The sequence below is a fragment of the Chelonoidis abingdonii genome, chromosome 8 (assembly GCF_003597395.2).
Source record: "Chelonoidis abingdonii isolate Lonesome George chromosome 8, CheloAbing_2.0, whole genome shotgun sequence".
NCBI lineage: Eukaryota > Metazoa > Chordata > Testudines > Testudinidae > Chelonoidis > Chelonoidis abingdonii.
In genome coordinates this window covers 5,920,298-5,943,831 of record NC_133776.1, presented here as the reverse complement: position 1 = coordinate 5,943,831, position 23,534 = coordinate 5,920,298, and the positions used below count along the sequence as shown (strand labels likewise).

Here is a 23,534-nt window from a genome sequence, read left to right as displayed (position 1 = left end):
GGCTGTTACAGCTGCCAAGTGCACACTGAGGCCTGGTCTACACTGGGCGAGGGGGAGGGGAGAGAAACTAAATCAGTCTAATTTACACAACTTAAGCTAAGAAAATCGCGTAGCTGAAGTCGACGTACTTAGAGCTACTTACCACGGTGTCTTCATTGTGGTAGGTCGACTGCTGCTGCCCGCCCGTCGACTCCGCCTACGCTTCTCGCTCTGGTGGAGTACTGGAGTCAATGAGAGAGTGCTTGGCAGTCCATTTATTGCATCTTTACTAGACATGATAAATCGACCCCCAGTGGATTGAACACTCTGCCGTAAGTGTAGATATGCCCTGATAGAGCTCATATATAATCCTAACTTCTTCAGCACTAGGAGATAATCAAAGATGATCGAAGGAGAAGAAAGAACAGGTGAAAAACTTCCGGACACACCACATGCTGAATCTTTTCCACTTGTGAAGGTAAGTGTATTTTGTGGAATCTTTCCTACTGTTCAACAATACCTGTTATACTTCCCAGTTCACCACAGATGCATCCATCATTATGATGATGGAGGGAGGAGACCGAACAAATGGAATCCCCATGGGGGAGACTAAGACCTGGCAAGGAACTGACATTAACTTGTTCAAGTTGTGTTTGTTTGCAGTATAAACAATCCTGAGCCAGCCCTGAAAACATTGTGATGGTATGTGCCAGGCTGCTATATGTCCAAGTAATTGAAGACAACTTCTTATTGATGTCTGTAGGCTGATTTGAATGTTTGAGACAAGATTTGCTAACATTAAGAATCTGTTGGAGAAGAAAATAAGCCCTGGCTGGTGTAGCGTCCAAGGAGGCACCTATGAAATCTATTCTTTGTATGGGGCTCGAAGGGGATTTCTCGATGTTGCGCTTAACCCTAGCTTGTGGAACAGGGATCTCATTGTCTTTATGGCATCAAAAATCTCATTGTAGGGCCAGCCCATAACCAGCCAGTCATCGAGGTATTGATAGGAAGCCCTCCACATGACTACTACTGTAGAGCGGCAGTGTTGGCTGTGTCCAATAAGGCCCTTAGCTTTATTTTAGTTAACAATTGATGCTCGTTAATAATAGCCTGAAACTGGTCATGCTCATCAGCCAGCAAATGCTCAGTAAAGGTTGTGAATTTGCTATAACTTGAATGATTGTATTTAGCCATGAGAGCTTGATAGCGTGTGATGCTAAATTGAAAAGTCACAGATGAGTAGGTCTTTCTGCCAAATAGATCAAGGTGTTTTTGGTCCTTATCATACGGTGTGGTCTTTGAACAATATTGCTTGCCATGTTTTTTCACTGCCTCCACAACCAGGGAATTCAGTGTTGGATGGGTGAACAGAAATTCGGAGTCTCTACCTAGGACATAATATTTTTATAGACCCTTTTAACAAGCTGGTGAAATTGTTGCAGGGATCTGCCAGATGGATTTGGCAGGATTCAGAGCATCATTAATAGGCAGGACAACTCAGGTGGAGGGAATCCATTGGAGGATGTCCAGGAACTTATGTTATGACTCTGTGAAGTCTTCCAAGGGATCTGGAGGAAATCTGAAATGTGCTTCATTAACTCTTGGATGTGTCTGAAGTTACCAGCCATAGTCGGTTGGGGAGGCATAACCGCTTCACCTGGGGAAGATGAAGAAATATTTGTTTGGGAAGAAACTTCTTTATCTGTCCAGGCTTTCTACTCTTCAAAGGATTCTTGTACCTGAGGTAACGGAAGAAAAGCAGTTGGAACCTCTCCCCCTATACTTCCCATGAGAGAGACTCCGGGCATGTGACAACTACAGATGATCTGCAGTCCAAGAAACCCAGTGTGGCCACTGGAGAGGTCCAAAAGGCACTGGAGGTGGTAACCACTGATGTTCAAACCAGGTTGGGGGAACATGGGTCTATCTATGGTACAAATCCCCACTGCTGTCAAAAGTGTCAGGCTGGAAATTCCTTGTCTGAAGCATCAGGGAACCCTGGACTGAAATAACTGAATTGGAGGAAAATTCCTCCTCTTCAAGTAGGGGAGCCCCAGCACTCTATGAAGGCATTGGAGTCAAGTGGTACTTAGAAAAGGTCCTACTTCAGTGACCGTGCTTGTCTCAGTAATGAACCTTTTGCTACCAACTAACAAGGGAGATTCCGGCTCCTCCGAAACAAGTAGATCATTTGAAAATCTGAACTCCTTTAGTACCAGGTGGATTTGAAGAGTGGGATTGTTGTCAGTACCGAGGCCATAAGCTGCTCTGGTAAATTCACTCTGGTTGAAGTAGTCAGTACTGATGTGAGATCATATGAGAGGCACAACGTCTTCTCAGTATTGAGGCAGTCTTAAGATGTTGATGGTACCAAAAGAATTCTGGGTACCAATCTCTTAGAGGTTGAAAGCTTTGATGATGCATTGTCCTGCTTGTGCAGCACTGAAGGTTTCAGTACCAAGGCATGCTTGTTGCCCTTTTTCTCTGCTGAGCCTGGAGCCCCAGGCAAAGGATTGGTACTGAGAGTTGCCTGCAGCCTCAGACATACTGAGGGTGGGACAAGAGGTCTCTGCAGCAGTCTTGCATTGCAGTGACCAAAGTCTTTTTGAAGTGGATTCTTTCTGTGGAGAATGACTCAGTTTTGTATGGGTCTTCTTCATGGATTTACCTTGGGTAGATCCAAGTAAATGTGACAAAGTTGATGGGGCATCGTGTTCACTCAGCAACTGATGTCTGGAGGGGGAAGGGTGTACTCCTGGCCTGTATCTGAGGCCAGTTGGAGGGAATGCTCCATCATTAAGAGTCTCAGTTTCAGCTCCTGATTTTTTCTTGAGTCACCTTTAAATGCAGACCAGATGGAGCACTTTTGTGGGATATCAGACTTTCCAAAGCAGCAGATACAACAGAAATGCCTGTTGCTGACCAAGATGCACTCCTGGCAACAGATGCATTGTTTGAAGCCCAGAGATCCTGGCATACCCCAGGGCAATGACATCTAGCAAGGGGAGCTCCCCCTGCTTCCAAAATGGGAAAGGGATCAAGAGAAATATCCCCTAAATTCCTAAATAAAAAGGTAACTAAAATAACTAAACGCTAAGAGATTTCAAAGTAAGGCACACTAATGCTCCATCTCAGGCCAAGGCAGCTGAGAAAGAACCGAGGGTGTTTCGCTCACACAGCACTGTACAGCCTTAGAGCGGGGCATGAGGAAGTCCAGAACACATGTGGGCTGAACAGACACCGCAACCCCAAATCTCCAATTCAAGGAGAAAAGGGTGTAAGCACACATGAAATGGAGCACCCATAGGGACGTTACTCAAAGAAGAACTAAGGGATAAAGGATGAGGGAACAAGAGCTGCAGAAGTGAAATATCTTTATTTTTATGTACACATCGGCAAAAGAATTCATAGGCAGACCTTTAACCCTACACAGAGCCTCATTTAAGTTACTGGGGTTCTGACTGTATGGACCAACATGCAGGATCTAGCACTATGTTTGTTCCTCTGAGTTCGTAAAAGATTTACATCATGTACTAAAGTCTGGGGATGGCATCTGGAATAAAGGCAAGAATGGAACTCAGTGATGCTAAACAAAGATAATATTCAGCAACAAAGATGGGAAGGGAACCACAGTTCACTTCTTTTGGGTGAGAGGAGAAAAAAATAATCCTAAAATTGCCCAGCGTAGTTAAAAAAACACAAAAACCTCTGGATTTTTAAATGTATTAGCTGTGTCATGCCTTTTGTTCTATAGAAAGAGTTAACAATGCATACAGTGGCCCCGGGAATACATAGCTACAAGATATTGTAGTCTATTTTTAAGGCAAAAAAATATCCTAACAAAGTACTACACATTATACAGACAATGGTAAGATTGTTTTTCAATTAAAGACCAGCTGGGGAAAGAAAACTTCAGGTAGCACATGTAACAGTCTCTACAGAAAAGGATAAATGGACACAAATCAGGTATTAGGAATGGCAATATACAAAAACCTGTAGGAGAGCACTTCAACCTCCCTGGTCACACACAGCAGACCTTAAAGTGGCCATCCTGCAGCAAAAAAACTTCAGGACCAGACTTCAAAGAGAGACTGCTGAGCTTCAGTTCATCTGCAAATTTGACACCATCAGCTCACGATTGAACAAAGATTGTGAATGGCTTGCCAGCTACAGAACCAGTTTCTCCTCTCTTGGTTTTCACACCTCTACTGCTAGAACAGGACCTCATCGTCCCTGATTGAACTAACCTCGTTATCTCTAGTTTGCTTGCTAGCATATATATACCTGCCTCTGGAAACTTCCACTACATGCATCTGACGAAGTGGGTATTCACCCACGAAAGCTCATGCTCCAAAACATCTGTTAGTCTATAAGGTGCCACAGGATTCTCTGCTACTTTTACAGATCCAGACTAACACGGCTACCCCTCTGATACTAGTCTACATAGTGACCACATTTAAGCCAATAATTCACAACACCTAAATACTGGATCAAAACCACTGTTTTTTTGGAATTATAAAAGGAGAAATAAAATGAAAAACTGGTTCCCACATGACACATTACAATAATTCCATTTTAATCATGACTACATCAAGTATCCTGAGAATCTAAAGAGAAACCAATTTTGTACTGAACACGCACTTAAAATTGAAGATCAAAATTCAATAGTTTTAATCCAAAAAGAAAAATACTGTTTGATTCTATTTTCTCCATATTCTATCCCTCCTATTCAATTGCAGCTTTTGAAAAATACTTCATTACTGAGACTGTCTAGTAACTCAGAAATTCACAGTTACAGTTCACAGTTCCCACGCTTTCCCCTCCTTCTGAATTTGAAAGATACAGCCTGTCTCCAGGACTTTCAGAAAAAACTGAAAACAGAGGGTTAATGACTGCTCAGGGTTTTATACGTTTATTAGAGACAACAGCCTTTAAGAAATCAGCAAGGACTGCAGATCCAATTCTCACTGACTAGCTGGCTGCGAGCAGCAATAATCAAGTAATAAGACAGTGGGCAGTACATTTTTAAAGCATGCTTGGGTTCCAATGCATAATGCATGAAGCTGAAGGTAGAGTAGCTAACCACCTGAGACGTGCAATAATCACTTTGAAATGCAGTGTCTAAAGTACCTTTTGTAATTAAAATAAACGTATCCATAAAAATAAGGGGAATAAGATGTGCCACTGACATGAAGAGATGATCACTCCCAGCCAGAGTTCTGAAGTCACAGTGTAATACATGCATATATGTCAATCTCCTTTCTAGTCACGGAATAGAACTACCAAAGTCTTTCAAAACTTAATCAATACAAATGATTCCTACTCCAGTGATCCATGTACCAGTACTTCAAACTTTTATGTCTCGCATCCCAGACTTACCCTCCCTACCTCAACATTGAACCTAGTGCTAGGCCCCTGTGAGGCACTGCTGCTGCCTCCTTTCCATTCAGTCATGCATGATCCAATGTTGAGCTTGAGCACTCCACATTTCAGTCTCACAGCTAAGAGATTGGTCTGGAACAGCCCAAAGGTTAAAGGTCACATAACTTAACAGGAGTCTACAGACACTGATCGGTACAGTCAATGTCTTATTCTGGTAAACTGATACAATCGTCTGAAAGGCTGGGAACCAGTTCTCTATTGAAAATGGTAGTAACAATTAAATAAAGCAATAGTTTTACAAACTGGGTAAAACACAGGAGAGGGCACTAGTATTGTGTTTAGGATAACTTTACATGAGTCCAAAAAATAAAAAAAAGAGCAGTGTGGGCCAGCAGCAAAATTCTCAATTAGAAATATTTATATCTAAAGAAGCCAAAATTTTCTCCTGTCTAGTTGCCTGGGTACAATCCCTCTAAATCTTAGGTACATACTCAGGCAGTTAATCCAAGCAGCTGCCCATGCAGCCACACTGCTATTATTAGCATGCTAGTTTAAGCAGAGCTAGCACATGTAAGTATACCCGAGCTGGGAATTATACCTCCCAGCTGCAGTGCACACATAGCCTAAGAGATAAGACAGCCACAGGCACACACTTTCAACGAAGTCCACCCCAGCAGGGGTAAAGCCACAAGGCCTGACACCTGTTGGGGTGCACTCAGTGAGGCTCCGAGAAAGGACTGCGGTGCAGCTAGCTTGGTAACTGTCACACTAGTTTTAAAACCAGCTTTACATCAACTCAGGTTTAATTCCATTCTTTTTCAAATTGCCCAGGATCATTATATAACCTCCACAGAGCAAAAGACAAAGGTCAGGTATATATGCTGATTAGTTTTAGTTCTGTCAGTAGTCTTTGATATCATTGACCAAAGGCTCTGTTGACTGGCTTATGGGCATTAACTGGAGTACACTATACTGTGCATGAGTTGTTCTGTTCTTTCATCTCAGAAATTCTAGAAGAAATTCTGATTTTGGGCAGCAGCTCATCTCCTCCATTGGCTCCTTTATGTGGATTCCTGCAGAAATCTAGTCTCTTCCACACATATTTGCTCAATTTGCATGTGAAGCCACTGCGGAAGCCACTAAAAGAGACTTGTAAGCAGCGGCCCCTCCAGCCACCAGTGCGCCAAGCGTGTGCCTGGGACGGCAAGCCGCGGAGGGCGTCCTGCCGGTCCTTGCAAGGGCACGCCTGTGGGAGGTCCCCGGTCCCGCGGATTTGGCAGCATGCCTGTGGGAGGTCTGTCGGTCCTGCGGATTCGGGGCAATTTGGCGGTGGGTACGCCGAACCGTGGGACCGGCAGACCTCCCGCAGGCATGCCGCCAAATCTGCGAGACCAGGGACCTCTCGCAGGCACACCGCCGAAAGCAGCCTGCCTGCTGTGCTTGGGAGAGCAAAACAGCTAGAGCCGCCCGTGCCGGTAAGCGATATAATCAGCACATGAGCAGCAAAGAGTTCTATGCCATCTCTCTTATCCACTTCAGATATATCTACTTTCATGGTGCCTGGCAGGGATGGAGACATGGACAAAAGCAAGCCAGTCCACACAAGCTTGAAGTGAAATTGATCATCTGGAGGAAGCATCCTGAATGGGTTCTGCCCAAGCTTTTATGTTGGTACTGAGTGTAATGGTAAAATATGTAAATTCTTTCATTACATGAAATGAAAATCTTTTCAGTAAACACATCTCTACTTATCGATTTTATGCTTTTCAAAAAAAAATAAACTACACTGGAGATCAATAGCTTTAGATACAGTTGGTTGGAATGGGCAATTTATGTCACAATAAGGGTGCCCTAATTTCCTTAGCCTTTCTGAATACAGATGTTCCTTAGATCCCTGTATCAGCTTGTTTTTTGCAATATGCACTTCATTATAATAAGAAACTAAGACAGCATTATAAATTTTGCTAACAGGAGACCTAAATAACTTTAATCTGAACAGTATTCCAAATGCTGCCTCACCTGCCTCACATACAGGCTAGAATCACATACTCTGATTTATATGCCACAACTTTGTCTGTCTCAAATAGCACCTGATTATGCTAGGGGTGGGTCCCTGTCCCAAAGAGATTACACTCTAAAGAGACAAGTGAATTTCAGAAGGTATTCATGTTGACCCCATCTGGAAAGGTGCTTATCAAATGTGGATTCTAAACTTGATGAGGAGCTGCCTCTTGGCATAAATTCTCCTTCATAGATCTTTGGTACAACTGCACTGGCTTATTTGTTTTATTCACGAATCGTGTTCAGCCCATGGTGCACGTTACAGATCTATATTCCCTCTGGCTCGGTCTTAGTTTGTATGATCACTGAGAATATATTATTTTTCTTCCAGCTAGTCTCCTGCCTCATTACTTTGCTTTTCTCTTAAATGTGTAGTATAAATATATAGTGTATTCCTACTTTTCCCTAGACATCTTAATTTAGAAGCTGATGTGGTTGACCATTCTAATACCTGTGTTACTGTATTAAACATTTGTGCCAAATGAAAGCCTGCCAAAAATAAAAGTTTACTAATGGGGTGAGATCAGCACTTATACCTGTAGTTACAGCAGCACAATTATACAATCCTGTACAAAAGATTAAAAATCACAACAATGTTAGACTATAGTAGATACTGGAAAAACCCTAAGATTTTAAGTAAAAACATAGATTAATGTCTTAAAAATAGAACTTCCTTCTATCATAGCCTGAAGACACCAAACTTTTTTTTTTTCCTCGAGAGGGTGTGCCCTTTAGCACTGGCTGAACAGTGATATTACTTTATTTTTCCTTCTAAACTGTCTTGCTTGGACTCCTGCTAGAGCAGCTCACAGGGTGACACAACCACAATGTTCTTTAAGGCCACTATCGTTGGTGAAATGTACACTAACCAACAATCAGTGGATCTAGTTTCTGCCTCTTCTGAATTCAGGAGAGTAGACAAGTTTTCCCCAATCCACATCAAACAGAATATGCACAAACTTACCAAGAGCCAAATCCCATGGGCCTCCTATCATAATCAGGCAAGTCTGGAGCTATCTTGCACGCTTCTATGTTCAGATATTTAAATATGTGGATTTTTCCTTTTATGCATATCTACAAAAAAGAAATCCATAAACATATTTAGCACTTTATTTCATCAAAGCACTGTACAGACATTAACTAGCTACTGTGACCTTATAACATCCTTACAGCATCCTTAAAGCTCTTCATCCACTTTTGAAACCTTCTCCCATTACAAACAAACCATCATATTGAAGTGTCACAGAACATATGTATAATAAAAAAAAATGGAAGCTTTTTCCAAAAACATCTGAACTGTGTGGAGCCCTTTCTGTAAGCTTGCTCATAAGGGTTTATCATGTCAATGATCTTCTATGTGAACAAAGAGCTATATGTATTTGTAAGGGGTAAAACCTGGAACTACAGCAGAGGCATCCAAACCTTGCCCAGACTAGCTGCCAAGAGCCAGGCCTAATTGAATCAAGTGAAGCCAATTCTAACTCTCTTCATCTTCAATATGGAGGCAGAATCTATGGAAACTATAGGTCACAGCACTTCCCACTCTGATTCAGAGGAAGCAGGTCATTCCCCAGGGCTATACATACATATTAAAGATGAAGTCAGCCACTGACCACATTGTATTTAGCCTGCAGGCTGCTGTAAAATGAATGAAAATGCATTGCACTTTTAGGTTCCCAGTTCACTATTTCAACAGTAGAATGGCTCAAAAATGTTTTTTGTTCATAGCTCTTCCTCACCTCCAAAGCTTACTCCACTCGAGAGCCACTTGCTTATTTTACTTATACTGTACAATGAGAATTTTATTCAACAGGCAAACGAAGGAATTCCTGCAGTAACCACATACCTACTACCAGTAGGAGAACTAAATTAAGGAAGTGGAAGAGTATTTCCGCCACGGGTTCCTTTAAGGTCTCTAGAGAAACACAGGTTCTTTAAAATCTTAATTGTTCCTAAAAGAAAGTTTTAACCATTCAGTTTCTAATCTCACTTTACATCCTCCAGTCAAAATAGCAGACATTCTAATTTCAAACTTTAATTCACCTGTGCAGGGGGTGACTGTAGAGGGTTGTTATCTAGTGTGATTGTCTGAAGATGCCTGAGGTTCCGATAACAAACAGGAATTGTTGTGATTTTATTGCAGGAAAAATCTAATCGAATCAAAGGCAATTCTGCAAGCTCTGGAGATAGAAAACAAACATTCAATCTAGTAGCTATTATAAACAGCATGCTTACTACTAGCTCTTAGGAAAAGAAGCTTTAAAAAGAATGAAAGTATCAAAAATCTCGGTTGTTAAATATGACAGACTTATCTGCTGACCTCACCTTCAGGTAAATGCACCAAATGATTTCTCCTGATGTTCAGGTCACGCAAAGACTCCAGACTGCCAATCTGTGGAGGTATTGTCTGTATTTCATTACAACTCACATCCTGCAATACAAAACTACAAAGTGAGCCACTGTTTTGATACTGTCAGCCTGTTTAAATAAATCCCAATGCTAATAAGCAATTCCTGCCTTCTGGTTTTGTAGGTATATGTACATTAACTCTGACAGGCAGCATTCTATTTATAAACTTGACAAAAATAAACACTTCTATGACACCTAAGATTGTCAAAGTGCTTTACTAACATTCATTAAGTTTCAGCATTGTGACAAAGTATTAATTATCCCCATTTTACAGATGGGGAAACAGAGGCACAAAGTAATTTTTTTCAGTCTCCCAACAACAGCAGAGCAAAGAAAAGAACAAACCCAGGAGAAATGACACTAGAACATAAAAGCTCTTTAGGCAAGTTATATATTATGGAAAAAGTGAAGGCATAATGATATTTACATGTATATTAAGTTAGCAAACTAGCATGTTAGCATAAATTTCCTCCACAGATTGCCCATTTCCCATTCCTCCACAGACTCTGAAGCGGGAGAGCCTGGAGAAACGCACTGCCTGTCACGTACTTGATCTGGATATTTTCAAGGGCCTATCCTCAAAATCTCTAGGCAATGTTACAACAACATTTAGATCACACAAAAGGATAAAATACATATTACATTGCCCATACAAAAGACAGCCCAGACTAAATAACTCACCCAAAAATTATATTAACCTCACATGCACCTGGGCATTAGCAGACATATGCAGCAGGCAGGCAGGGAACAAAGTAAGAAGCCCTAGTAGAGTTATATGGTGTAGCCCTTAGCTCTACCAGTGGACATCACTTCTCACTATTTGTCTTTTATTGAATGCCAAGCTTTAAAAACAAATCTCAAATGTACACACACTCAAGGAATACTCGGAGTATGTCATTAAAGAATATATGCTTCTAGGACTGAAACGTTCATATGTGAATCCCTTATGCTTAACAATCTGTCCCACCTTGTATTTGGCTCAGATACTCTGCTTACTTTCTCCAGGCATGAAGAAGAGCTCTGTGAAGCTCAAAAACTTGTCCTTCTACCAACAGAAGCTGGTCCAATAAAAGATATTACCTTGCCTTCCTTGTCTCTCCCAATAAAGATTACAGGTAACACCGGTACCCCGATATAACGTGACCCAATATAACACAAATTCGGATATAACACAGTAAAGCAGGGCTTGGGGAGGCCAGGCTGCGTACTCCTGCGGATCAAAGCAAGTTCGATATAACGCAGTTTCACTTATAACGCGGTAAGATTTTTTTAGCTCCCGAGGACAGCGTTATATCAGGGTAGAGTTGTACTTTTGTAATTCTGTGCCATTCCCAAATATGAGTTACACACTTATCAAGATTCTATTGCAATTGTCACTAACATGTCAAGTTGTCTAGGTTGCTTTTTAAATCCACAAGTTCATAAACACGCTGAAAAAACTAAAATATTTTAAAAAATAATAAGATAGCTATCTGTATAGGCGCAACTAATTCCCACCAAGAATATCCCTGGGTGGCAGATAAGTGGAACATCCTGCAGATATGCAGGACACCTGCAAATATTCAATAATCCATTGCAGACCAACTGGCGACATGTCTCAGGAGGGGTAGTTGGTGGCATGGCTACCTCTATAAAATATCACTCCCTAAGATCAGGACGTCAAGGCAAATAAAGACTCCCTCAAAATAAGTCTTGCTGGGGCAGGGGAGGCTAGGAGAAATAAAACTCCAATTTCAAGCCTAATGTGTCAGGTAAAGCTCATCCAGTAGACGTTCATGAAAACTGATGTCCATGTCAGTGTACCTCAGAGGGCTAGGCTGTTCCTCACAACTGACATCCAACAGCCGTGTCTGACTGTTGTAATTGGGCAAAGGCTGCTAAAGCTACAGAAGTGAGTGAGCTACTCCAGATCATCTCTAGGACAGCTGGAAAATGAAGTTAAATAGAACTTCAATGTATCAGAGCAACATTTCTAGCTAGAGCTTGCATTCATTACAAATACTGGAATACTGTGTCCAGTTCTGGTGTCCACACTTCAAGATGGATGCGGAAATAATGGAGAGAGTCTGAAAGGGTGTGACAAAAATCATTCTGGGACTGAAAAATAAATCTTATGATGTGAATCTTACGAGAGTTAATCTATTCAGTTTATTGAAGAGAAGGCTGAGAGGTGACCTGACCACTGTGTCCAGGAATTTTACATGGAAAAGTTATCTAATAGTGGGGGATTTTCAGCCTTGCAGACCAGGCCATAACAAGATCCAATTGCTGGATGCTGAAGTTAGACAACCACAATCTTAAAATAAGATGGAATTTCCTAGCAATGAGGATAATTAAACACTGGAACATCTTACCAGGGGTGGGGGTGGACTCACCATCACTTGGAGTGTTTACCATGATATCCAGTATCTATCTAAAATAAATGCTTTAATCCAGTTTCTGGAGGGATGGTGTGTCAGGCTGGACAGTCATAGTGGTCCCTTCTGGCCTTAGAGTCTATGAATCCCCCTGTTCATTCCCTCCCCTTGATGGGCCATGGAGAGAACAGTTCTGCATTGCACTCAACATGCCCATAACACTTGCAGCTCTGCCTTAAGATAATCAAATCTCATGCTTCAGAGGGCTGCTGCAGGGGTCAGGAAGAAATTTTTTCCCCAATGAACAACTGACCATTTGTATTCTATATTTTTCCCCACCCCTCTGTGAAGCATTAGGAATTGACCTTAGCTGGAGATACGATGCCGGAGGTGGTGGACCAGTGCTCTAAGGTGGTATCTGATCACCAGATTTGGAGTTGGGAAGTAATTTTTCCCTGGTCAGATTAGGAAGGACCTTTGAGGTTTTTTTGCCTCTCTCTGCAACGTGGAGCATAGATTACCTACTAGGATCATTTGGGTATATCCCACTTAACCAATTCGCTGAGACTGCAGGGGCATTGGTGGCACTTCACTCTCTCCTGTTCTCTGCCAGTGGCACACAACAGTCAGGACTGTCAACAGTCAGGACCAGACTGCAAAGAGAAACTGCTGAGCTTCAGTTCATTTGCAAATTTGACACCATCAGCTCTGGACTAAACAAAGACTGTGAATGGCTTGCCAATTACAGAACCAGTTTCTCCTCCCTTGGTTTTCACACCTCTACTGCTAGAACAGGGCCCCATCCTCCCTGATTGAACTAACCTCGTTATCTCTAGCTTGCTTGCTAGCATATATATACCTACCCCTGGAAATTTCCACTACCTGCGTCTGACGAAATGGGTATTCACCCACGAAAGCTCACGCTCCAAAACGTCTGTTAGTCTATAAGGTGCCACAGGATTCTCTGCTGCTTTCACAGATCCAGACTAACACGGCTACCCCTCTGATACACAACAGTTAGTTAGTCTCCTGAGGACTAAAAGCTTTAGTCTAACCCAAGTTACTGGGCTCAACACAGGGGTAACTGGGCAAAAATCAATAGTCTGTGATACACAGCAGGTCAGACCAGATGATCCATTGGTCCCTTCCGGCCTTACACTCTATGAACAAATAATGTCATATATATCACCACTTGCAACTGTCTCTGCCAGATATGGCGAGATCCTGGGACATCAGACTCTAGTTAATACAGTACTGTATACTCTACTTATAGGATAATATGTGTATGGCAGGGAGCCATGCGGAACTTTTAGCTGGAACGCAGAATATATGATAAATTAATGTGAATGTCTTAGTAGCACTGTATTTGTTTAAACAAAGTTCTATTCTGATTCTATCTGAGTTATTTATCTGGAACCCATTACTCTTGTATCTGAGCACCTCACAATCTTTAAACTGTATTTACTCTCATAACACCCTAGTGAAGTAGGGCAGTACTATTATCCCCATGTTACAGATGGGGAACTGAGGCACAGAGAGACTTGCCCAAAGCCACACAGGAAGTCTGTGGCACATCAAGGAATTGAACCTGGTCTCACGAGTCCTGGGCTAGTATCCTAATCACTGGACCATCCTTCCTCCCTCGGTTGAATAAAGTTATTTCATCTCAATGAAATTTAAACCCACTAGAGCAAACCATTTATAAATTAAGGACTGAACAGCAATCATTAACAATAAGTATATACTCACAAGCTCTGTCAGGTGCCTGAGCTGTCCAATTTCTTCAGGTAGTGAGACCAACTTATTATTACTTGCTATCAAAACTTTCAATGGTAGACTACACATGTGTACTGGCAATGTTGAAAGCTGGTTTCGACTTTTGGGTAGGAAAAAAAAAAGTCAGAATGTGGGAAAAGACCATTTACCAATTTTAACACAACATAAGAAAATCTCAAAATCACATACTCTATTTTGACAGGATGTAAAAGCATCATGTCAGTTTTGAGACACATTTACAAGCGAGCTGGTATTTCTCAGTCTCTTCTTTACACTTCTTTCTTATCCTTTGCTTTACCAAGATGTGTTGTAAACAGAAGCTCTGAATCTGCTACTACTCATAGGGATGGCAGGATAGGGCATTTTTGGAGGCTTTTAGGCCCTGGAGCTTACTTCCTCTTTCAGAGTCTGGCCATATTTAGGCATCATGCAGACACCATTTTTTTTTTTTTTTTACTGTGGATTAGCATGTGGGGAACAGCGTAAGGTAGAATGAGCATATTACTTGCTCAGCAGAAATTTTAAGGGTGTGTTTTCATTATTTAATTTGTAATAGGGCCAATTATCATGGTGACAAGCATTTAAGAAATCCTTGTCACAATGAATTTGGACATGTTACAATCCAGTATTTGACACATCATAATTTATAACCATCAAAGCAAACATGAGGTCATGTAACTGGACTGCAACCTCAGTGAATGAATCAGACAGGAAGTGGTTGGTTTATAAAAGAGAATGGTATGATTTATTTGTAAACGGAAGCAATCAGACTGGAAAATGACTGGAAAACTAGGGAAAAGTTAATGTTACCTTAAGGAGGTTTTAACAAGATACTAAACTCAAGTTTATCAAAATGTGGGATTGTTCTTCTAGTGTATGGAGTCTAAATTTTCCACTACAAAATTCTACTCCTGAGTAGTAGACGAACTAATGTTAGCTGGTACTATGGAATAATAATTTCAAATACACCTGTTAAAGATCACAGCAATAGGAAATCCATCTCTGACTCATATCCTATTCCTACAATGCACACCATAAAGCAAAAAAGAAAGATAAGCAAAATTTAATTGGCAAAGGGGTAACACCAGATGTAAGGCAAACATTTTCTTTTCTTAACTAAAATCTTTACTAGTTTGTGAACAGGGGTTCTGCATACCTCTTAAAACATTGGTTTTAATAATGCAGACTGCAGTATACAGTTGAACTTCAATAACAGGATAAAACACGTTTATATTACAGGTCAGGAAATTACATTTTATTACAGATAGACATATGTATTTATTTTTTGTAAAAAAACTGTTTAAAATCTACCAGTGCAATGTACTCAAAGGAAATTTCCCTGTACTTTATTAGAAGTTGCAATTAAATATTTCTCTTTCTTGGGACACTTCTTGACAGCTAATAAGTGTTGACACTTAAAAGGCTAACAGATGAATCAGTCTTCTCTCTTTTAAACCAATATCTCTAGATTTTGTCCAAAGAATACTGGTCTCTATTTCACAAGAGAGTGATTCCATACAGTTAGAATTAAACTAAGTTTTGGGTTGTCTTTGTCAGTTTCTCATCATACCCCACAGCTTACTATCAATAACTTCCTATCTTTATCTAGTATCAGAGGGGTAGCTGTGTTAGTCTGGATCCGTAAAGGCAGCAGAGTCCTGTGGCACCTTATACACTAACAGATGTATTGGAGCATGAGCTTTCGTGGGATGCTCCAATACATTTGTTAATCTATAAGATGCCACAGGACTCTTTGCTATCTTTATCTAGTTATTCAAGGAGCAATGGCCCTTATTTACAAGAGCAAGGTTTTGCTTTTTAAAGCAAGAAAGGAAACCAATAAGAATGAGTGAAATTCATAGCACCAGATATTTTTAGACAATAAATCCTGGATGTGTATTTTACATCACTGATTTAAATACAAAAAAGTGCTCCTACACAATGCCTAAGGTGCATAGACAAACAATATACTGTGCAATCAATACTGTGCATTCAAGAAAATTTATTGCATATACAGCTAATATAGATTACATTCTGAAATACACATGTAGTGGGTATTCACAATTTAAAATGTAGTTAAAACATGGTCAATGGCCACTATTTTTAAAGTTAAGTATTTTTTAAGTTAAAAACTGCTAATGTAGTTCATTTTTCATCAAAAGGAAAAAAGCAATATTATGCTTTCATTGCTAATTCAATTTAAACTACTTCTGAATTACACCAGCTTTAAAAGAGGAAATATGCTTGATCTGTTCAATGTAACTTACAAACCCAAGAAACATTTACTTCTCTCAGCGTCAAATATTTAATTATTGGCTCTATCCTTGCTCTCTATTTATTGACATACAAAAAGAGACTGTCCAGCTCTATCTTGAGTAGATTTACACTGCTTACTTCCTCTGACTTCAGCAATTTGTTCCATATGCTGACGAGCATTAGAAAAAAGAAATTCTGAGCAATTTGTACAATTGCTAGTCATCTCCTCCATGTCAGTCTGAGACATCTTATTTTCAAAACAGTCTCTTAAAACAGCATTTTTATTAGCATTGGTCCATTTCTTTTATTTTAGGAATCTAGCAAGCATGAAACTATTTTTTTTTTTTTTGCATTCAAGATATACTGTAAAATACCTAAATGTACAGACATCTTTTATAAAAAGTCTTCACATACGGAGAACTACTCAGACATCCATTTTCTGACATTATATAACTCAAAGACGCAATTTCTCTGAATAATGCTTAATCACTCGATTGACCTTTGCTTTGATAACTTAAGTCTAAACAGGATCACAAAGATTTGATATAAACAACGTAAACTGAGCTAAAGTTGCTTGCTTTAATGTAGTGATTAAAAAAACAGAGGCCCCCAGCTACTCAGGTAGCTACCTTATTCAAAGGCTTTCTACGTGGCTTTAGTCACTAAAACTGATGTGTTTATTTTGGGTCAGAATCTGTTTGCATTACTTCAACCGCAGCTCATTTCTACTTCTTTACCTGACCCATTCCTCATCCTAGCTTGAACTTTTGGTTATACCACAGAAGCTCAAGGAAATAATAAGAGTTACATACTAACTAAAGCCAATAGGAAAAAGTCCCAAAGGATTAGAAAAATCTAGCCACGGGTGATTTTTGCTGTTTTATTTAAAACTAGCACTATTGCACAATTCACAATTGTTCATCAACACCCAACTGTCATCAATAAGAAGCAAGAATATTTTATTATGGACCTACAAGTGCCCTCACATCCTAGCAGACCATAATTGGAAATTAAGTATGACTATTAACATCACCTCAGCTGCAAAGAAAAGCCAGCAACTCCAGTTTAAGGGACTTTGCCAATTGCAAAATAACAAATTATACCTAAAGATATTTTTAAAACCTACTATATCTAAAATTAGTACATTTTCAGCTTATTTACTTTGAGAATTTTACAACACTTTGAGTACAGTTATTTTTACCATTTCCCCTGCACAGCCAGGCTGTTAGCCATTTTCATGGGTCTTTCACACAGCAACAGGAGAAAGAAGAACATGTAATAAACAGGTGCTGGTGTTAGTATCACTAGTGCTAATAATAATAAATGCCCTTTCATGTCTATAGAACTTTCCACCAGAAAATCTCAAAGCACTTTACAGTAAACATTCATCAATCAATACCCTTATGAGGTAGATGTCACCATTTTATAGATGGGGAAAGTGAGGCACAAAGGTGCAGTGACTTGCCCAAGATCGCACAGTAAGCCTGTGGTAGAGCCGGGACAAGAATTCAGATCTCCTGAGTTCCAATCCCATGCTTTGTCTACAAGATCATCTTTCTTCTTTCATTACTTATAATACCCAGAAAAGTTAATTTATCATCCAGAACCTCAAGAGCTGTCATTTAAAGATCCCATAGGCAAGAAGAGAAAACAAAAAACAAATCCCTTCACATTACAGACCTGCATGAAAAAATCAATTGGAGAGAGACAGCAAAAGGAATCCAGTTAATGAGGACAAGTCGGCAATTTATCTTTCTTATGCCCTCAAATACTGGCCAGATGGGATAAGTTTGAGATCACAAAGAAGGAGCAATGGCTGCTAGGATTTGGAGCAAGCATGCAAAAGGAGATTTCAGGTAGTTAACACAAATCCAGAAGTGTCAAAAATTAAGATTATTACTATCTGATGTCTCCTCATTGAGGTAATTGGTAGAGACTGGTCCAGACTGGTGAATCTGATGGCATGCAATACCAAGACGCACAGGTTATAGACTATATTTGTGTTACCTTCTAATGCTCCAAAGGTTGCTAGAGTCTATAAAATGGATATTAAAATCAAGATTTAAATGTGATGATACCTGATATTTAGAAATGTTAAAGACTGTAGGTTCAGGATGGCCTCTGGGATGTAACGAATGCAGTTCTGGTACAAGTTAAGGCTCTCAAGGGAAACAAAGTGACAAGCTTCTGCAGGAAGTTCCGAGAGCCTGTTCCGTGACAAATCTGAAGGGAGGGGAAAAAAAGACAAGAAGAGAGAAACAATCGTCAAATGACCTTTGACTGAATTCTTTGGGTCAGGGATTGGGTCTTCGTATGTATGGACAGTACTCTGTAGATTCTGGGTGTTATAAATATAAAATAATAATGGTCAGCAGCATCAAGTCTATAAAAGGTATATTATGTCAAATCATGTAGTTACAGTTTCTGGGTTTGTTTGTTTGTTTGTTTTAAAAGGGTGAAAGGAAAATCTTGTGTTTATAAAGACCAAAGGACAGAGCCCAGAACATATGGCTTCCTTACACACCCTAACTCTTAACAATAATGTCTATGTACTGCCAAAGGCAAGAGAGGTTGTTTGGTGTCAATCCTAATTTCCTTTAGAGAAGCTGCCTGTTTAACAAACTGTGTGACATTTCACCTCTTCAATGTCCAAACAAGGGCAAACATTTACTAAAGCAGAACTCTCTAGTCAACCCGAACTATTATTGTGCATGATAAAAAACAAATTTAATAACATTTTATTTATTCATTGTGAATTATAAAACATGCCCATCCTAGTCGCATTAGAGTTAAAAGAACAAACACAAAGCTTACAAGGTAAACTGAACAATAGCAACTTTTTTATCCACATTAGGATCAACAGTTTCTATTTCTTTAACCTTCACAGAACCCACCCAACAATGCAGTCTGTTCTTCAAAGACTGGCAAATCAAAAAGGCCTTGCAATGTGTCATGAAGGTCACTTTCAAAGTAGAGGGACATCCCTTACTGAAAATGCCCTGCCATCAGAATTTTTCCTGGCTGAACCAGGAGGTTGTTGAGCCTGAGTGCCTCTGCTTATCTCAACTGTGCATATCTTATGATGAGAGGTGGCTTCTAAGGTAGACAGGACCCAACTAATTAGAGTTTTATACATCTAAACCATCACTTAGAATTATACCCAGAAAAACTGGAAGCCAATTCAGGTCACAGAGTACAGGAGTAAAGTGCCCCCTCTTCCCCTGCCTCTGAAGGAAGGACTGCTATTTAAGTGTGTCATTACATTCTGTGCAAGCTGAAGTTTCAGAATGGTCTTCAGGTATAATGTCATACAGAGTGCATTACAGTAATCCAATCTCAAGGTATGATTATGGCTAACTGTAGCAAAGGCCACAATGGATATAAATGTTGCAGCCTTCATGATGCATGGATGGGAGAAAAAGAAAAGTCATGACAAATCTGCTACCTGGATATACAATTAAAACACCAAGGCTGTGAACTTAAGTGAGAAATAGCAGACACACACTCACATAATCAAAGGAGACTGAAGAACTGCTGCCCTTTCGTTTGGCTGCCTCCCATAGTCTAAAAGGATAATGTTAGTTTAAACTAGGTTGAATATCAGAGAGCTATGATATCAGTCATATTAAATCTAATCTTGATTAGACATTGAGTGAATCACTCAAATACACATCCCGGTCCAATAAAACTGAAACAAAGCTAGGGGTATCTCACACACACACACCAAAGGCAGCACACACCCCACAAGCCTCTCCCTAACAGCCTCTCACTGGGCAGCTGGGGTAACAAACTAGAACCCTGAAGAAGCTTGCAAATGAATCTTTGGGATAAACAAGTCAGGAAAGACAGGAGTCACAAATTAGCAACCCCATCCATTCCTGCAGACATGTCAATGACACTTTGTCTTCAATTATATCAAAACATGCTGACAGATCTAAAATAATCTGCAAAGACATCTGGTTATCCATTATGAGAAAGATCAGCCAGCAAGGCAACCAGCGCCCTGTTTGCATCATATACAGGACTAAAGTTAGATTGATTGCGGTTTACGAAACTGGAAGACTCCAGCTATAGTGAGAATTACTACTATATAACTTTATCAATAACATTCCTCCTTCCCCCCCATCTCAGCTGGAAGATTCAATACAGGGTGATAACTGACATAACTCTTTCAGTCAAGAAACGGATTCTTGAGCAGCTGTCTAGTAAGAGATGTTGGCATCCTACTTTCTCAAAGCGAAGTGACAATAATGGAACAGCTACCTCTACAGTGAAGAACAGGTCCAATTCACAGGTTGTTGCTCAAAGCTTTTCCAGCCCCTTCAAAACCAGGCTGAAACTCAAGCAGGGAAGTCTCCTTATTTGTCCCTGCCTTTCCTCCTTCCATCACTCTCTCCATCCATGGTTCTGCTACCAAGGGTGAGAGAATTCATAGCTCAAATTCCTCAGAATCAGACTGAATTAGCTTGAACACACCTGAAATAGTTGACTCTGTACCCAAGTGGATACATCCTGGATTAACCACGCTCTTTAACACCTGGAACAATTCAGATGTTCAAGAATTTGTAGATGCTAATGGAATCAAATAAACTTCTCTATGCTTCCTGCAGTCATAGCATACAATTTCAAAAAGTCTTTATGCCATAAGCAATCAGACTCAGCATAAGACCCCTCCCAGTGATGCTCTAGCCCAGCAGCTCCCAAACTTCACTGGTGCACGTACAACCTTCTTAAAAATTGCTGTGAAATGAGTGATGGAACATCAAGCTCACTTACCACCAATGATTACAAGTACCACATTTTGGGGTCCCCTGCTCTAGACATTTCCCTTTCCAAAAGTTCTTGTTCTTTTCTCCCACATTTTGTTTGCTTCTTGGTAGCATTTCTTTTTGAAAAATGATAGCAACCAAGTAAGAAAACTTGGCAAAAGCTATATAACTGCTACAGATACATAATACTCTGTATTACCCAAAACTATTACATCCCATTGGGAACCCATCTGCTCCAATATTGTATTAAAAATGTAACATGAGAAAAACTATCTCAACACAACAGAAAAATTTCATAAACTGGGCAATGAGGGTAGCCAATTATGTTATTAGAAATCACTAAAATCTGCACTACATTACAAATGTTTTAGATACACAAACTTGTCACAGTGCAGTTATGCTTTAGCATATGGCATTCATAACACATGAAAAGGAAGGTCAAGTTGCCTGCAATTACTAAAAAGTTCAAACAAGAAATAGGAGCAGAGTATAATTAAAAGAAATACAAACATGATACCTGTTTAAATATCCACTCATTCCAGGACCTAAAATAGCTCATGTCCAATCTAGTCCCTTTAAATAATTACTACAAAATCAACATAATCTAATCTACAAGGTTTAAGACTTTGCTCATGTTTCTTGGGCAAACTCACCATCGCTACCAATCTCACTGTAATCATCTCAGTCACATACTCAACTCCTTCCAACACACATTTATTTCCTTCTCTCCTTCACACAGCTGTGCTGTCAAGAAAATTTTAATAACCAATCATTTAAAAAAGGAAACAGTGCTCTCAATTAACAAGTTATATTTTCTGGCAGAAGAGGCCAGGCAGCAATGGAATGAGTTTGACAACTGACATGAGAAGTCTCGATTATTCTGGTTGCATTTGTATTTTACTAACCAGCATTTAAAACACAAATCAAAACAGGCTTTATTTGTGGTTCAGATCACAAGCATATGAATAAACAACACAGAATACTGACTTTCTGAAGAACTATGTTTCCATATTTTCTGAAGGAAGAAGTCATTGCAAAAGCATGATTAAGTGTGAAGAATAAGGAATCTTGCAAAATACATTCAAAGTTAGTAAATTAGTTCACAGCATGACAGAGCCACCAAAGCATGTGTAAAGCAAAGGCTTCACATTTTTCAAAAAAGGCTTGCCTAAATTTAGTGTAACTTTTACAACTCTACATGTCTCAGCACAGTAGGAATTCAATAGAAATCTGATCAACTGGATTTATTTTTTACAAGACCTTTAGAATATAATTGGGTTGAGGTAGAAGTATGGACTCTAAATCATCAAAAGAAGGCCTGATGAATTAAAGGTTAGTTAATGGGGCAGCAGCAGTTTTACTCAAATGGAAGTCCCCAATTTGCCATCCTCTGCTCCAGGCTTGCTTTACAGAAAGTCCAGAAGGAGCCTCAGCAAGGGCAGAAAGACATCAAATATTGCGAGGGGAGAAAGGCACTGCCACAAGAAGAGTTCAAGATGACTGTAAAATAGGAACTGCTTAATTGGACAAAGCACCTCAAGAACCTGACAGAAGAAAAGTTATAGCAGATAATCAAAATGACCATTTGTGAATGTGAAAACTGCAAATGAAGTGTTTCACTGGCTAATTATGAAGGCCCAACAAGTGTATATACAATACCTCTTAATTTAAAATTCCAGGTAATCCAAACAGCTCAGTGTCCCCACATCCTTAGCTTTGTCAGTTAAGTGAAATTTTGTAATTGTATGGTGGCATCATTAGTCTAATTGGCCGATTCCTCTGAAAACTACCCTCTCCCCTCTGGAGCAATCAGACCAATAAATAGTTTAGGCAATAGAGTAGTCCTATTATGAAACAATTTAACAAAACAAAATCCCTACGTGAAGAGAACAGCTCTAGCAAAAATAGGAGAGAAGAGTTATAAAGAACAATGAAGTGACTGGTCATACACGTATTACAGTTGATTTTCAGTATAGCACTTCATGGTACTTTTCCAAAAGTGAAAAGTATGTGTGTGTAAGAACACAGACAAAGGCAAAGGGATTTTATTGGGAAAAGAAAAAGTGTCCTAAAATCTCAAATATTCCTCTTCTGCTGAAGATGACATAAAAATAAAGTGGAAGTAGCACTGGAGAAACAGAGACTACAGAAATTCCATTGTCATCTCTCTAATCTGCACATCATAAAATTCACACAAACAAATGCCGGAGTGTTTTAAGATGACCTTGTTATTACTAAGACCTCGGTATTTTTACAAGACATGCTGCAATACTTCTACTTATACTATAGTTTCATTTATTAAGTGACAGTAGTCAAATTAAGCAAGCAAAATATATTTTGCAATGCATTATCTCTCCTTAATTTAATGTTTGTTCACTTCCTTATTTGACAAAATTCAATAAATACAATCACTGATATAAATTAGATGAGTTTCACTACACATCAATTCTTCTATAATAGATCAAAGAGCAACTGCTCATCAATTATTGTGACTATATTAGCGAAATATGGCTACCGTACTTTGGAATGGGAATTACTTTTA

General features: G+C 39.7%; 1 protein-coding gene across 10 annotated transcripts in view; it reads right to left on the bottom strand.

Annotated features, from left to right (window-relative positions):
- Positions 1 to 23,534, bottom strand: part of LRCH3 (leucine rich repeats and calponin homology domain containing 3) — a 104,556-nt gene that overhangs the window by 48,663 nt on the left and 32,359 nt on the right. For all 10 annotated transcript variants that reach the window (XM_075068338.1, XM_075068335.1, XM_032777266.2 and 7 more), the window contains exons 2-6: positions 18,302 to 18,446; positions 13,941 to 14,067; positions 9,751 to 9,856; positions 9,469 to 9,605; positions 8,390 to 8,499 (exon numbers count right to left, since the gene is read on the bottom strand). In XM_075068338.1, coding sequence (XP_074924439.1) covers positions 8,390 to 8,499; positions 9,469 to 9,605; positions 9,751 to 9,856; positions 13,941 to 14,067; positions 18,302 to 18,446 — 625 coding nt within the window. The remainder of the gene's footprint in view (positions 1 to 8,389; positions 8,500 to 9,468; positions 9,606 to 9,750; positions 9,857 to 13,940; positions 14,068 to 18,301; positions 18,447 to 23,534) is intronic.